This window comes from Brachionichthys hirsutus, chromosome 6 (assembly GCF_040956055.1).
Source record: "Brachionichthys hirsutus isolate HB-005 chromosome 6, CSIRO-AGI_Bhir_v1, whole genome shotgun sequence".
NCBI classification, from domain to species: domain Eukaryota; kingdom Metazoa; phylum Chordata; class Actinopteri; order Lophiiformes; family Brachionichthyidae; genus Brachionichthys; species Brachionichthys hirsutus.
This window is the reverse complement of record NC_090902.1, coordinates 7,982,459-7,999,425: the sequence shown is the minus strand read 5'-3', so window position 1 is coordinate 7,999,425 and position 16,967 is coordinate 7,982,459. Positions and strand designations below refer to the sequence as shown.

The 16,967-nt window shown below is 42.2% G+C and overlaps 1 protein-coding gene across 1 annotated transcript; it reads left to right on the top strand.

Moving 5' to 3' along the window:
• Nucleotides 1–1,910: 1,910 nt before the first annotated feature.
• LOC137895281 (putative methyltransferase NSUN7) lies at nt 1,911–16,237 on the top strand. Its single transcript, XM_068740762.1, has 12 exons — nt 1,911–2,250; nt 5,203–5,261; nt 7,500–7,630; nt 8,390–8,542; nt 9,069–9,252; nt 9,974–10,208; nt 10,567–10,722; nt 11,161–11,262; nt 12,340–12,547; nt 13,038–13,146; nt 15,308–15,560; nt 15,840–16,237. The coding sequence occupies exons 1-12, from the start codon at nt 1,911–1,913 to the stop codon at nt 16,235–16,237; spliced, it is 2,328 nt and encodes a 775-aa protein (XP_068596863.1).
• The last annotated feature ends 730 nt before the right edge of the window (nt 16,238–16,967 follow it).

Sequence of the window (16,967 nt, the reverse complement as noted above, 5' to 3'; positions counted from 1 at the left end):
ATCGCGCCGTACCGGCCAACACATTTGTGCTACTTCATTTCTTATTTATTCGTCACCATCTCTATTGAAAGCATATGGAAACATATTAGCATCCCCAATCATCATTGTTTTCATGTTAAGATATTAAACTTTCTTACCACTTAATAAAAGGAGGAAGATTTGCTGTTAATTTGATTGAATTTAATTCAATGTACAATAAGATCAGTGGAGACGGCACATCTCTATTTAACTACTCTGAAATCAGATGCCTGGGGCCCAGAGCTACGACCTCGATGCGCGCTCAGGATCCATGGAATACATTTATTTCTCTTCAAAATCATCCAGTGAATATTTAATAAGTAGGCTTTGTTTAGTGTACAGCCAAAGCTGTGAGGATGAAAGGTGATAAGGAACATCAATTATGTAACACAGCAAGCATGCAATGGCACCCACCTGTACCCTAACCCCCCACACAGGAGAGTCTTAGAAAGTAAACAGAAGGTCTTTGTACAGTTGCTTGTTTTTGCTGGACACCTTGAACGTTACACTTTGTCAATGGGCCTCACAGCGCCCCCTACAGAATGAGCAAAAATAAATTGTACAGGGAGTCAAAAAAAATTGTTTGCCAGAAATTAATGACATTTGGCAGCAAATTCCGACATCTGGTCCTGATCAAAAAAGCAAATTGGACCCATGTCGTTATTTTTAGCGTTGCCATGGCAATGGCCAAAATACTGACATGACTTCAAATACACTTCTGAGCAATAACAATTGTTGACGTTTAGTGAGAAGTGTTTAATAGACCCCATGAAGTAAGAAAACAATGTAGTGTAGCGTTAATGAAAGTATTTTTTTTGCAGCCGCTACATATCTTTCAGTGCAATAGTTAAATGAGACAACAGGGGGCGCTCCCTGCCCATTTCAAAAATCTGAGGGGAGCTAATCAAAGATTTCTGCTGCGTGTGGGCGGCAGAAGTGGAACAGATTGGTACCAAATAATTATTCACAATGCCACACAATAATAATATGGAGGACCAAAACAGCCACAATTAAAAAATAAATATAAATGGAAAAAATAAAGACAAAAACAACAAATATAGGGGGACAGGACAGGATATGGACGTGGAACAATAGCGGATACTTTTTATTTCTGGGTTTTATAGAACTGGGTCCTAGTCCCTCTACTAGGTGGCGTTGTTGACATTTTAATAAATTTTACGTTATAAAATGAATATCAGTGAACGGTAGAGAGAGAATTCTGGGTATTTGCAGCAGTAAACATCTGGAGGCGCTCATGTCCTCTGAAACTGGACGTGGAGTCAAAGACATGAAGAGAGCGACTTGGAGCTGCAGCGTTATTTCCCCAGGAAAATATTAACATTCCCTCATCCGGATACTTTTACAGTAAATCTGAGATTGAAAAGGGAACACTCTCAGAAGGTAATGTGAGTTTTACTGAAATATTTTCTGTTTATCTGCTGATACGCCGTGGCCCGTGACGCAGGCCACAATGGTTGTTTAAGAGATAAAAGTTTGCTGTAATGTTCCTTGAACCTGGATTGTTAATCTCAAAAGTTTACATTAAAGCAGCGACTCTAGAACTATGGAGGACGACAGGAGGTAGAAAAAAAGGAATATGAAATGGACAAATTAGGATCACCTGGGTGTTGATTTTACTTTTGCTGACTATCTCTGCAGGTTCTACTTAGAGATTCGATTTGAAAGGAATTCATTTGGGCCTGCAGAACACCCGAGAGCATAATGATTAAAAATGTGCCACAGATTAAATACCAGTGTGTGGTCATTTTAGGGGACCCTTTAGAACTGGATCAAAGCCATCCACATAATATACTTTCTCACATCCTACTTATGAAAGAAACACATGTTTATGGTATGTTTTCAGGTGCTAGAGAGAAATCGTCTTTGAGAGGATGGTGAAAAATAAGAAAAAGCCTGCTGGAAGGCGTCGCCATCACTCAGCCACATGCAAGACAAAACCGGCAGACTCACACATTCCAAGCAGCCCGGATCTGGACACTCTGGACAACCCGATTACTTCTCCAGAGCTCCGGACCACTTGCCAAGACCAGCAGGGCTTTCTAGATCGGGTTTACCTCCTGGCGTCCGTCATCTTCCAGAATAATCACCTGCAGAAGCTTCCTGCCCTTCGGGTGGTGAATTATGGGAAACAGAGAATGCTCCCATTACCTGAAGTCAAAAATAAGGACATGCTACGCAGAGTTTATGAGCTGGCCTTCAATACACTTAAATGTGAGTATTTAAGTCACTGGAGAAGTTGGTGGGATTAGTTGAACCTTTTTCGACTTCTGTTTTTATCTCTTATCTTTCTGCTTTACCTTGTCTGTGAAGATGACATATCTACAGTGCCAGACGTAGAGTATGACACATGTAATCGGATTAAAAGACTGATCGGAATAAAAATGCTTCATGTACACACCCAAATCGGAATAGTCTGACCCGATCAAGCTCAATCCGATCAAGATTAATCCGATCCAGAGGTGGTGGTTTATACCGATTGCTAATCCGATCAAGGCGCATGAGAAACACTTATTCCGAAATTTCGGTACAAGTGTGAATTAAGAGGAAAGTAAAAGCGCAAACTGGGAAAATGCACGAAATAACGCTGACGTTTCAAGCAGAAAGGGGCGGAGCGATGTTTTGTTTGCAACGGAAGTTGCTATGACTTCTTCTTCTACTACTATCTCTGGTATATTTGGTAAAATTGCCAAAATAATTAAAATAATTTATTCAGATTCGAAAGTGTGATGCATGGACGCAAGTCCTAATCGGATCAAAATATTTAGGGTCCATGAACGCAGTGCATCCGATCATAATTTTATTCAGAATTCTGATCGGATGAATTACATTTTGTCCATGTAAACGCAGCCATCGACAGTCAGTCCTTAGGCATTCCCAGACCAACCGAGAGACATTAGACTTCCCCGAGGCCTCCTCCCAGCGGGACGTGCCCAGGACAGGCAGGCATTAACCAGCACAAGGGAATGTCTACCCCGTTAGGCATGTTGAAACCATGGTTCTTTGTTCAAGAGTATGTATGTAAGCGCTAGTAACATACACACACACACACACACACACGTGTGCTCTGCGGTTTGAGGTCAGTGTGTAAACACAAGGAACAAATGCCTCAGCAGTGAAAAATAACAGCACAAAATGCCAATGAGCTCTGCTATTGATCCTGTGATTACAGCTCTTATCTGCTTTAAACTGAAACGTTGCTCAGTAAGCTCTGTATCGGTGGCTGAGGACACAACGGTGTCTGTAGCTGAGATGATGTGAAATAAAGTTCAATTAGGGTTGGAGATTATATTTACTCAGGTATAGACTTCATATTTTTAAAGAAAGGGCTGAAAACGCATTATTATTATTAGTTTTTTACTCCTTTCAAAGCCTCTGTCTGTGTTTTACACCTTTGGAACTTTTTGGCTTGCTTCCCTTTTCCCTTTAGAAAATCCTTTTTATGTGTGAGGAATTGCTTGGACACTCACCTAGAGGCAGGTTTTTGTTGGCAAAGTTCAATTTCTCATTGATTCCTCTTTTTAACGTTTTCTGTGCTTGAGGTAAAAGCGGATGTTGAGCAATCTAAAATCATTTTGGCCGTGATTTTTTTCGGCAGAAGTTAGTTGCCCTTGTCGCTGGCCCTTAGGGACACCCTCCTCCTCTTCTCCTTCCCTGCGTCTCTCTTTCTTTCCGCTGGTTTCTCCTAGTATTTCTGTTTCCATGCTGTCCAACCAGGCTGCCAGGCGCCCTTGTCGGCTGATTGTGGCCGCTGTGTTCGTTGTGTTCTGCTAGAAAGGCTCTTTGGACTACTTTGTGTTAAGCTAGATTTAAAGCATGAGAAAAGAAATGCTGACTTTTTTGTCCTTGACTGCGACCAGAGCAGCCGGCGCCAGTGTACCATAGCAAATGTTCAATTGTGCATGAGCTCAGTATATAATAAGCACTATAGATTTGTCATATAATCTAAAGGTGGTATAGCTCATGCCTTTTTCGTTGGGTTTTCTCTCTGAGTAATGTGGATGATTAATGATTCAGCGGATTCATGTGAAACATTGTGGGACAAAGACCTGGCATCTATCGAGATGGCTTAGTTTGACCACTCTCTCCATCAGTCACCACTCTTTGTTTAAGCCCTGGATGGAGACCACAAAGCTCACCTCAATAGTCCTCCTGGTTTAGGCATGATTCGCTTTAGACTGATTTCATATCCCTATTTTTCATGTTGACTCCTATAGAGTTGGGAGTCATAATAAATGCTTTCCCCAATGGGAAGCCCAGCCACAGTGTCAGCTGTGTAAAGATACCTTCCCTAATTGACTTCTATCCTTTCCAGTGTTTTATTCAGCATGCGTTATGTGATTTATGGGATGTTTAACAGTATGACCTCTGCAGTGCTTCCTGCATGGTCTGCCCGTGTGCACCGAATGCTTATCTCCTCATGGCTTATCTCGAAGCCAGACTGCATGAGCGGCCTCCATTGTAAATTCAAACGACTTCCCTCTACTGTGAATTGCACCATTGCTAATGGAATACATTTATTTATTCACTTGCAGCTAAGCTGATTTGCCTGAAAACGCTCAATCTGTGCACTCGGCTGTTTGTGTGTGTGTGGATTTAAAGCTTTCAGTCGATTCTCCACTGCTGTGTTGTCGACCTGCTCTTCATTATAGGCTAGCACGCAGGGCACTGCTCGACATCGTTTTTCATGGCGTGATAGCTTAGCCGCTCTGTTTCTAGTGTTCATGGTGTCTCTGTGACTGAGATCTGTCCTGGGATTGATTCTGATAGCAGGTTAAGATCTATGTCATTCAAGAGCAAGAATTAAGCAGGAGAATAATAATAGTCACATCCACTTTATTATAAACACATGCTATACCTGCAGACTGGCTTGCAAAGTGATCCCCATCCCCCCCTTAAATTAAAAGACCCAGTTCACAGATGAGTGTGTTTGATGTATATTTTAGAGAGGAGGCACCCTTGCCTTGAGAAAGGTGCTGCCTACATGATTTTAAAGTCAAACGCATTTGTAATGAGGAGAACCTATTTCTGAACCTATTTCTAGAGAAAGTTGAAGATGTAAAAGATTCCCATAATATTATAGGAGACACTTACGGCAGTGGGAATCCTTTTTTTTTTTTTTTACTACATTTATTCTAGACTATATTTTCCTTTTTTTTTGGACAGATCAAGAATTTCTGGAGGACATCATGACTGACAGCTGCTTGTACTCTAAACATCCCATGGTAAGAGAGCAAACAGTATTTATTTCTAATGCATTAGGTTAAGAGAGATACTTTCTCACTTTCAGTTTGCTGCTGAAAATCAAAGGGCTTTTGATTCTGAGAATAGCTACAGGTTTTGTTAGTAATTGACCTTGTCGTTTCTTTGTTTACTGCTTTTTTTTTTTTTACCCCATGCTGCCTTCCTACACTCCCCTGCTCACAATCCTTTGACAACATTTTACTCCATATGTTCCAAATTCACAACCTGCCTTTTGTACTTGCGCATAGTCATTGTTCTGTTGTTTAGACTGCTAGGAATAGCTCTATTGATGCACCACACCGAGTCACTGCTTTCATCAACTCTTAGAGTATCTATCGCATGTCTTTTAAATTCCCCGTCCTAATCACTGATAATCACTGACTTTGGAAACACTTCAAAAATTTACGCTGTAGCAGAATGTCTTTTAAGTTATTACACTTCTCAGACAAAACAATCACAATCAAATCCAAATGCCCAAACAACAATGGGCGGTGTCTGGCTGTGTTTTGCCCAGTGTCCCAGTGCCCATAAGTCCCAGAACTGGTGAACTAAAGGCTATTAGTGATATTAATACTAAGCTATGCAGGTGTGGAACGCGGCGGCTTGGACCTGCGGCTGTTAGCTGAGTAACGCTCTACTATGAATACTTACGGTAAAATCGAGTCTACCCCCCCCCCCCGGGGGGAAAACTGGCATGCACTTTCCCCACTAACATTTAACAGGTCACATAAAAGCAGCTGTGGCTGGAGGAGGGCTGGAAAATAGTTTTTTTTTTGTGGTCTTGCCATGAAGACGGTAATAAAGCATGCGCAGGGTTTGTTTTGGAGAGTAATGAAAGCAACAGTTGGTGAATAAATAAACGGAAAACATCCCAGTGATGGGATGCAGTTACATTCAGACGTTCATGTTAGGTACGGTTGAAACGAGCACAACCGTACGGTGCAGTCGCACTGGAGCCCAGCGAGATGTGGCCCTGCAGAAATAAATGGGTCTCCTTGTGTGTTTGTGGTAGGTCGTTACTCTGCTTCCCTTTTAGGGACACAATGAAGCCCAGACACAAAGAGACAGTCCTCAGAAGTCACTCTCACGCTGCTGGCCTCTAGAAAGTTATGCCTCGATAGAGAGAAGCGTGGGGGTGGTCCAGAGTGAAAAGACACTGTGGGAGTGGGTGGGAATGAGCACATAGAAAGACATGCTTGGGCTGCATTCGATCACTTTTTCACATTCAAAATTATTATCTCCACACTGCGAATTACAATATTTCCCATCAGTGCCTCATAAGTATATCTTATCTTCTAGCATTTAGCATCATAGCATTGACACTGGCATTATTGCCAAATCTACATTCATGTGATAAAGTGGAAAAATAGTCCAAATGAACTCGGACAAAGCCATTAAGAAAAAAAGAAAAGTAATGAATGTCTTTACTGTAGGGCAGTTTCCCACCATGTCAGGCTGTTGCTAAGCAATTGAATGACTGGGAATTTTCCCACACCCAGGGCTTTAACCTTGAGAAAGGGCAAGTGCAACTTTCCGCAGAGACCAGAAGGAAAATCTGAGTGCTAAAACCTGTCACTGAAAACCAATCTTTTTCGAAAGTGAAATTAAAAGCCGCTGGAATGAATAATGAGCGCCGGCTAATTTGTTAGCTGCAGCAAAAACCCTTGTAGTGTTCCAGCTTCTCGGTCCATTAGGCCAGTAGTGAGGATGATACAAGCTGTAGGACGGCATCTGCTGCTAATGCGGCTGATGCCCTCCCACCCTAAAGGACAGAGCGATAGAAAGAGAGAAAGAAAGACAGCTGAAAGGAGTAGATACATTACTCAGGCATCCTTCTGTGTTTAATTAAGTGGCACAAATGGGGTCACGACAGACATCCTTGAGCTACTCTCTGTGTTCGTGTCATTTTCTTCATACTTCATACATAATTTAGTCTCAAAAGCAATTCAGAGAGCGTATTGCTGAACTGTCTCCACCCTTTAGATAACTGTATTAAACCAAAAAGAGTTCAATATTAGCAAATATCACACTACGTTGACTTTGTTTTGTAGTGTCTGCAGCTAAATGTTGTAGTTTTAATTCACAATATGAATGCTTGGGGCCTCAGTTGTGGTATTTAATGAGAAATTCTTCTTTATTTTTTTCTTTTTGTTATTTTGATCTTGTTGAAATGAAGCCAACCAATTCACTGTACTTTATTTTATTTTTTTATATTGTAGCCTGATGATCAGAAAAGCCTTGCTGCGGTCATGCTCTACGAACTTCAGGACAGACGGTTCGTCCCATGGGAACACAGGAGTGAAGAGCTGGTCATACAGGAAGTTAGAGACGTGGAGAGGCATCTCCTCAGGCAAGGGGGAGGGGGGGGGGGGGTCAACGGAACAAAAGATCCTAAATTCAGTTTATTTGCATTTTAATAGTTTCTGATTTTGTCAGTTCCGATAAACTTTGTTAATTTTTTTAAATACATTATTTAAATGACTGTACTTTTCTTCATTTAAAAGATTAAAAAAAAGCTTAAACTTTGTGTTTTTTTTCTTTTTACTCGTATTTGTGGATTTGTATTTGATCTGTTTGTACTTGTAGGTAGAAAGAGGCATCAAAAGAGTGAGAGACTCATTTATCAGTATGAACAAGACTATTTATTAAATTACTTTAACTTTCAGAAATCAGCTTCATTTCTCTCTTTTTTTGGCAGTTAAGGATGATAAAGAAAAGTTATTTTTTTCCCCCATTGCATTTTGATGAGAACATCTCAGGAGTTAAGTCAGTTCTTCCAAAATAAAATAAAAACAGTTGGAAGTCTTTTTATTTTGAACATTTAAACTATAAACCTCCCGGGTCGTGCATAATCCTTAGGTCCCCCCCCCCAACTGATTTATTTTTTTTACTTCAGGCCTCCTCTGTGCCTCATCCTGTTTTCAGTAATGCAATTTTTTGCTAAACCTATTTCTTTTCATAATATTAACTGCACTTCCATAAATTGGTAGATTTACCCTTGGCTATCTGTGGAATGGTGACCAACAGCAATCATGTGATCATTGGGGTGTCATCAAAATAGTTTCACCTTGGAACTCTAACAAAGTATTTTTCTGTGTATTTCCTGTAGCTTTAAAACCAAGCTGGCAGCCTCTGTCGCCCGATACAGGATCAGTCACAATATCTGGTCCATTGATTTCATCCTGCCAGAGGCCGTGAGGATGAAGCAGGAGAGATCAACCAGCCTTCCTCTGTACGGATGGGTCAACACGCTGAACAGCAGGTTGGAGGAGCACTCGCAAACTCACATGCCCAAAGCAGGAGCAGATAACGCACACCTGCACTGTACACACACCTTAAGCACATATAGAGTGTGTGGAAGTCTCACATTGGTGCAATGTTTTACGACCCCAGGTGCTCAGCTGACATCCAATTAAACCTCTGTGCGTGTGTGTGTGGATGTGTGTGTGCGTGTTCCTGCACACACCCCAGCAGACTGATGCAGTTAGTTGTAAATCCTGCCGCTGTGGACAGATTCAATCAGCAGCCGCCCTCAGCAGTCACACGACTGTAAAGGTCACCTGTGGGGTTAGTGGTGTGCACATGCCGTGTGTGTAGCTCAGTGACGTTAATGTCTACAAGACTCTAGTGTAAGGCCACGTGACATTTCTACACACCATTATCCATCCATCCATTTCTTATCTCTCTTTCTTCTCATTCTCTATCATCCCTCTCTATTCCATATCTCTCCTTGTCTTGGGCCACCACTAAACCTGCTCTTTCACTTCCATCCCCTCCTCTTCCTCCAGCCTAGATGAGGTCCACTGTGTGCTGAAGAGTGTGGGCTTCTCACCGGCGGAAGTGATCGGGCAGCTGCGGGGCCAGACCTTCTGTCGGGACCCTCACTGTGGGGACATGCTGGTGTTCCCTGCTCAGATGAAGGCTCACCTGCGCTCCACCCAGCTTCTTAGCAGCCACAAACTCGTCATCCAGGTACCAGTTGCACAAATGGATTTCTGTCAGAACAGTCCTCTTCCTGTGTAGACTGTCAAAAAGCTTTAGGGATCAATCTTTCCTTTTGCCAGTTTAGATTAGTTTGCCCAGATATAAATCTCTCACATCCCCTCCTCTCTTGCACTTTGGGCCATAAAGATTTCTCCGGTCTGGGGAATGGTAGAGCAGTTAAATCATTTAATTTCTACTCCATTAAAGTCAAGCTGTCGCACAGAGTAGACTGTAGCTGCACACAGCAGCACAACACAATTCAATCAGATTTCTGCAGCCAAATTCAATCAAATATTCAACACCACTATTTAATTAATCACCTCCTTTTTTCCCCACTTTATGAGCCTCCTTCATGCTTTTCTCCGCCTTTGTTCTTTCTTTTCTGTTCTTCTCCTCCTCTTTTGCCTTTCTTGACATATTCTGTGATTATAATTAAATGTAATTAAAACTATGGCCTAGTGATTCCACACTGCACGGTTACTTTCATGCATTATCTTTCTCTTTATTCTTTTTTTTTTGTGCCACTCCTGTTTTGTCCCAGGAGCTGCTTTCCAAGTGCTGCTCCAATCTCCTTCCTTTCTCATGCCTTGCTGTCTCTATTTACCACTCTCCATTTCCCACCTCCTCTCTGTGCCTTGGTCATTTTCTCAGTATTTTATACAGGAACTTATAAGTTAAAGCTAACACCTTTTACTCATTGCGTCTGTAGGATAAATCTTGCAGCCTGGGCCCATATGCAGTGTGCTCCCAGATACAAGAGGAAAGTGATGTTCTCATGGTGGGGTGCTTCTCTGGCTTCACCGTCTGCCACGCTGCCTCCTTAATAGCGGAGAAACATAAAGCCAGTAACGGCAGCCTGCCCACAGTCTACACGTGTGTCAGCGATCATGCCAACGCTCAGGGGGAGGAGCTACAGCAGACCGTGACTGCCATGGGCTGCAAGAGTAGGCATGAAATAGACGTGTTCATGAGTGCTTTGTCTGTAGTTCATTTATTGTTGCCTTCAGGATCCATTCAGAGAGAGAATACAATCTCTTACGCCTGTCACACTACTGTAGTCAATTATTATTAAAGTGAATGCTTTATTTTGCAAATGGTCACTAGATAAAAATGTCAAAGACAAAATGAAGTGATTTATTAAAACAATATTAATAATTCAGATGTCGCTATCCTGCAAGGTATTTGGCTGCAAATTAATATAATGTTTCATCATTAACAGATTTAAAGACTTGAAAATACATGTTTGTATCGTTTGGTTTAGTTTCTCTGCTTATTCTTAAACCCCATTTGCATTCTGCTCAGATGTGAAGCTGATATCAGAGGACTTCCAATCTTTGCACTGTAGTGACAAGAGACTTGAGAGGGTGCGCGCCATCCTGTTGACCCCCAGGTGTTCCATGTCGGCGCTCTGCAACCCAGTCAAATTCATGCTTCAAGAGAACGGAGGTATGCAGCGATGTGTGCACGACAGCAGAGGGTTTAAGTTTAGCGTTTCATAAAGAAGCACGGCAGTCTTGCCCACATTGCATCCTCATACAGTGAATGCATGTAATACTGTAGAGCGTTGGTGCACGCTGAGGGTTCACATTCATATAAGGTCTGTTTGAAACCTATGGAAGTAAAAGTTTTTGGGTTTAAAGCAAAAGAACATGTTAAGATTTAAAACTAAACTGCTGCAACAGACCAGAACAATCAATAATCAATTATATCAGGGGCTTTGTGTTCAAACAGAAGATGAAGCTTATTTACTATGAATTTAAATGTCATATACCCTTTTGTCGTATTGATATATTAGATACGTTCATACATGACTCATGACCACATGCAACTCGCCCCGTAAACGGATCAGTTAGCAGAACAAGGATTCTCTTTTGAAAGGCGTCTCTGTTTTCTCAGACACAAACTTGCTGCAGGACTTATCCCAGGGCTCCATATCGCGGAGCAAATTGGAAGCTCTCGTCGCTCATCAAAGGAAAGATATTGATCACGCCTTGAAGTGTGAGTGTCAAACCACCTGATCTAATATTGACACACACACACACACACAAAAACACGAGCTCATTCTGGATTACGTAATCTCTCTCACTTTTCTGACACAAGGAAGTTAATGCTTCCAAATGTAGTGTAATGGTGCGTGTCATTAGAGCGATGCCGGTGGAATTCCTGTGAGATTCTCGTCAATGTTGCTCTGTGCTGGTCATCCTTTATAAATTAGTACACATGGTGGGCCTACTTCATTAACCGACACATATACAGATGTTCAGATCAATTCTGTTGTAAATTGAGTCACCATTGTAGCCATTGAATGCGGTCTGAATCTTGTTCGTGCAGCAGGCGGAGTCTTTCTGCTGAATGGAATGCAGGCACGTTAATCACAAACCCATTGATCGGCCCTCGACTGTGTGTGTTGCCAGTCTTGCTTTCTAATGGGGCTGTTAATTAATGGTGGGTGTGTATCGAGTGCCTTGTCTTGGTGGATTCGGTGGTGTCAGCTCAGTCTCCTCACTTTGGCATGTAGGCATACACGCCTGCGTAGCTTTAACGTCCCAGTAGCGTGGGATATGCTGTAGCGCAGGACATTTTACGGCTCGGTTCCTCCTCCTGGGAAGCGACGTTTCACAGGCGATTCCCCAGATTAGTTTGTTTTTCAATGTTATTTGTGATCAGCTTGGTGTTAATTGTTACTGTTGGGCTTAATTAGTGAGCAAGAAAAAAATCAAACCTCAAAGCTGAAAGGAAGGAAATCCCACAGCCATTAGGTTCAGATATCTACAACCCAGCAGCAGCTGAATGAGACGAGCCACGCACAGACATTAACAGTTTGAGTAGATTAACATTCAACAAAAGCATTTGTTCAAAGGGAAGCGTTTAATGAACAGGATGGCTCAGTTTGAATAATCCAATTTAATTGTCAGGGCATGAGAAGAAGAAACCTTTTGACGGAATACTCGTTTGTGCTGCGACTTTAATTGATCGTGAACCTGTCACTGTAGTAGGTACTCGTGGGCTGGATGCTATCTGCATTATATTTACTACATACAGGACGTTGGTATGACGTGCATGTTTCCTGTATAGTCTCTAAGGTTTCGGCAGTGGTATACTCTACCTGTTCATCACACCCAGAGGAGAATGAGGAGGTGGTTAACAGAGCTCTGGAGGAATCCAACGCTCGCTCAGAGGAGCAGGAGCCAAAGCAAGCTGGCTTCAGGTCAGCCCAACTTTCTGCCCCCCCCTCTGTTCAGGCAGCACACCCTAAGACAGTGAATAAAAGGCATATTATTAGGTTATAATGAAGTCAAATGAACATTTATTAACATATTATTTATATCATTACAAATAATTCACAGAAACATTCCAGGGGTTGGAATTGACAATTTCTTATTTATAATTAATCAAGCAATCTATTTGTGCTGCTGTCGTGTGCTGTGATGATGCTATAGGGGCCACTAACATGCTGGGTGCTATTGTAGCATATAGGTGCAAGCTAATTCCACAAAGGGCGCTTCACAGAATGCTTGTATGTTCCAAATGATATGTGCTGCTATTTTTAGTTTGTGAACTGGTAAGGCTTCAGATCTGACATATTTGTACTTTTAACAAATCTGAACACGTACATTGCAGATAATAGTATTTAGGGTTCTGACTGCCATGCAGTCCTGGCATATAATCAGCTTTCTATTTTTGCAATTGCAAACTATTCAGAATGTGCGAGTTTGTACATGAGAGTATTTAGAAAACCTGGCAGAATATTCCAGGCTGTTTGTGTCTTCCAGGCTCAGTGCGTCTCCGTTCAGCTTTCCTGACCAGGATCCGTGTCCCTTCTTCAAGTTGAAGCCCTCTGGAGAGAATAATGGCTGCTTTCTGGCCGTCCTCGCAAGAAATGTAAGCTCATAAAAAGTGTCACAGCGCAAAGCAATGGTGAACGCTGGTAAATTGACAAATACAGGGTGATATCCGCATCCCTCAATATTCACTAATATATATATCGAATCTATGTATGTAATATATATATATAGATGTATATATTTATCTATATATGTATATATACACAACCCTCTTTTATGGGACTTGTCTGCTCAAAGCCAGCGTTTCCGATAAATTGTCTTTCATGAAATAATTAGGATTCCTTCCTCTTTATTACGATACTGACCTTCTTTTCTTTCTGGTATCGCCTGACTCTGTCTGTAAACCTTCTACTCTGCCACATTATTGTTGTTATATTATTCTATTTATTTTACGAGGTAAGGCCAGCTCTCATTCGGTGTTGCAGTGGCCCTTACAGGGCTGATAAATGTGCATCAGCAAGCTTCATCAATTTTGTGTGACTGGGCCTCCCCACATTCTTACAAGCCCAAGCATACCCCTTTGCATCATGAAGCCAGTGTGGGGTTATTAAACCTTCTTACCCCCTACCGGGTGAGCCACAGCGCTCTTGTAGTGTCAGGTTCATCTCTGGCTCTCACCATCGTGTTTTATTCCTCCACAGGCAGAGATGAAAAGATAATCAAACTGGAGCGGAGGTGCCTTGAACAGAATCCTTTTTTCCTCCCTGCTTCTAATAAACCCAACCAATCAAAAATGATTGTGGCACTTTGATAAACGCCATAAAAACAGCAATTACATAATTGTTTGGATGCTGTCTGGCCTGCATTGACTGTTCTTTATGAGCCCTCCATTCAGAAACAGCTGGGAACAATATGAGTTGAGTGACGCGTTTCTAATTTTCTAATTCTAACAACTTTTTAAGTATTACTCTGGGTGGTTCCTAAATTTTTCCTTTAGTTACCAACATATATTGGAGGAAAGTTTTTAAGCCACTTCAATGATGAGAGTCTAATGGACAAAGTAAATAAGATGTTTATTACATCAAATGATGTGTGATAATTTGGTGCTTAGACTCTTCAGGCGAATGGAGATCAAAGAGTGTCTGTCCTGAGCAGCAGCGAGATGTATATCCCCCTTTGAGTCCAGAAACTGGGGGTTGTAGCTGGCGACCCTCGGGGAGCTCATGAATGATGAATCTTTGAAGAGGCAGCAAGATGATAGGCTGATGATGAAGGTGTGTCGCTGTGCTATTGGTTGGATTTAACCTGCTCATAAGGTCAACAGAGAGAATAAAATATATCCCAAGTATGCAAAGATGTAGTTTTTCTGACTGATCTAATGCTAGAGCGTCGTCATTCAATCAGCTCGGCAAGTTCGGCACGAAGCAAAGGATGTTAAGAGATGGAAGGATTAAGGTGTGGCATATTTCTTAATGGAGATGGAGAAGAAGTGAATTTTACAGGGGTGAGAGGGAAGAAGGGGAGGCAAGAGAGTGCCTGTTGAATAATTCAGTGGCTCCTGCCTGTGCAAGTTAGCATCAGCGAAGTTCAAGGCATCCACCAAAGACTATATCGCAGCGCTGCTTCTGAAGCATGTTTCCATGCGTGGGTATCGGGCAACGACACACATGAGCAAGCACACGCGTGTGCAACATGTGTGTATGCACGGAAACATGTGCATAGGATTATTCCAGGCTGCTGGGGCAAACATTTGCATTTAGGAATAAGCAAGCACTTAAAAGTCAAAATAGCAACAGAAATCCACACAGACTGCATGTCCCTGCAGTGAATTATTCAGGTGTGGGGGGGAGAAGGGGGCTGCAGTGGGAGCTGAGGCAGCAGGTGACCTGCAGCCAGCAGCAAGGACAGGGTGGCCTCCTCTCCTCTCCTCTCCTCTCGATATTATTTGACAGTGGTGAGACCATGAATTCATTTTTTTTTAGGTAAACAAAGGTTATTTTTTAAAACTAATTACACAAAATGTATTCAGTACATCATATGTTCTGTATGTATGTGATTACAGTATTATTAAGTATATTGCAATAGATTATATTTTATGTGTGCAGTGCCAAATGTCCCACTTAATATAGTAATCCATAATTCTGAATGGGTTTGAGATGACCTTACTGAAATGAAGATCAACTGACGCCTCGAAGGCTCGCTGTGTGCCATTCCGTCATGTCTTAAAGTAAATGATTTTCTCTGTCTCCTCCCAACAGCCTGAGCCGGGAGTCGAAGAAACGCCACACGAAGTGCTACTCAGGGCCAACGCCAAAGGCCTACTGGATACCATCGGCTCCTACCGCCAGCTAACCAGAAAAGATCAGCATGGTCGCACTGAATCGAAGAAAAAGCAAACCCATGCTCGCGTCTCTGAGCCCTGCCTCTCTTTCAGCATTCAGTCCAAAAAACAAGAGGCAAAAGGAAGCAGCAGGACGACACTGCATGGCCATCAGCAGCAGTCAACACAAGGTGGGGGCTGATTCCAACTTATTCCCTTCCTAAAATGTTGGCTTGTGTCTGTCTGATAACTGCGAACCCACAGAAAGCTACAACTGTTCAATCTATTTCTTTCTTTCAATTCTATTCATGTTTTGACAAAAAGAGTGTGATACCAATTTCCAAATGAACATAAGTAGTTCAGTAAAGTGTTCCACCATCATTCTTCACTCCATGTTCTCGTTGCCTTTTCCATTTTGAAAGGAGAATGCAGTCCTTCCTATAAACCTCTTCCTGCTTTTCATCCTTTAGGAAAAGCCAAAGCAACTCGCATGCAAGACTCAAAGAGCACGTTGCCCCCCACTTCCTCTTCCTCCAAACAAGAAAGCATCGTTTCCATTGCACCCAAGAAAAGCGTCGCCCCTGCAGCAAAAAGGCGATCTTCCACCTCCAACCTCATATCTCCCCCTCCTGCTATCCCATTGGCATCAGTCGCCCGTCCTTTCAGAGCTCAGCAGGTTGTGCTGAAGCCTGTGGTGCTTCACCTGCCTCCTGTTAACTTCTTCCCACACCTACCTGGCCGAACAGAAGCCAGCCCCAGCCTCACCCGCAGCAAGCGGGAAGCCCCAATCGAGCTCTGCCAGTCTAGTCTCACCAGAGACGCTGTGTTCAAATCCGGTGCTCTGTTTCCAGCTCACAATCCAAAATAAATACATAGTACCCGTAGAATTCAGCATTACATGCGTCTATAAATCAAATGTTTACAGTGCCATTGAACTGCTGACTTGCATTGCTTGACAATTACAACATGAGGGATCCTTTGACCTGAGAAATAAAGAAGACATTCGGGAAGCTAGTTGTCTCATGATTATGCATTTATTGTCACAACATTTTACACATACATGTTGTAGAGGTGAGTGAAGAACAGACATGAAATGTCTTCCAGCATCTGTTTTTTTAATTTTATTTTTAATGTCCGTGTCTTTTTCATTGAGATTGGACCACAGAGTTCTTGACTAGTGCAGCTTGTGGCCCCAAAGCAATAGGAGCAGTGTAAAGGTTTGATAAGGTGGTAGCAGACTTTTTTTTATATATGCATATTTGTGTGTGCATTTGATTTGTAAGTGGTGCTCGACTGGTTTTATTGACTGAAGAGAAGAAGGTGTGGTTAACCCTTATCGTCTGGCAGAGAGTTGATTCTTTCACTGCTGTCCAAGCAAGGCTGAGCACAGATGTGCACCACTGTTCACAGAGCTACACAGAACACACTTGTCGGCATCAACATCTGGATCTTCAAATTCTTGCTACGACATAAATTTTGGGCGTATGGAAAAAAGATTCCTGAGGAAATTGTAAAGTTTAACAAACAATGTAACATCCATGAACTAAGTGTTTTATAATGTTTGCAAAAGCTGCATTCTTATCTAATTCATAGCTTCA

Bases quoted from the DNA above. Each gene is read 5' to 3' on its own strand.
- LOC137895281 (XM_068740762.1), top strand. From the start codon at position 1,911: ATGGTGAAAAATAAGAAAAAGCCTGCTGGAAGGCGTCGCCATCACTCA. The intron at 7,631-8,389 runs GCAAGGGGGAGG...TATTTCCTGTAG, and splicing joins GTGGAGAGGCATCTCCTCAG to CTTTAAAACCAAGCTGGCAG. The intron at 13,147-15,307 runs GTAAGCTCATAA...TCCTCCCAACAG, and splicing joins TGGCCGTCCTCGCAAGAAAT to CCTGAGCCGGGAGTCGAAGA.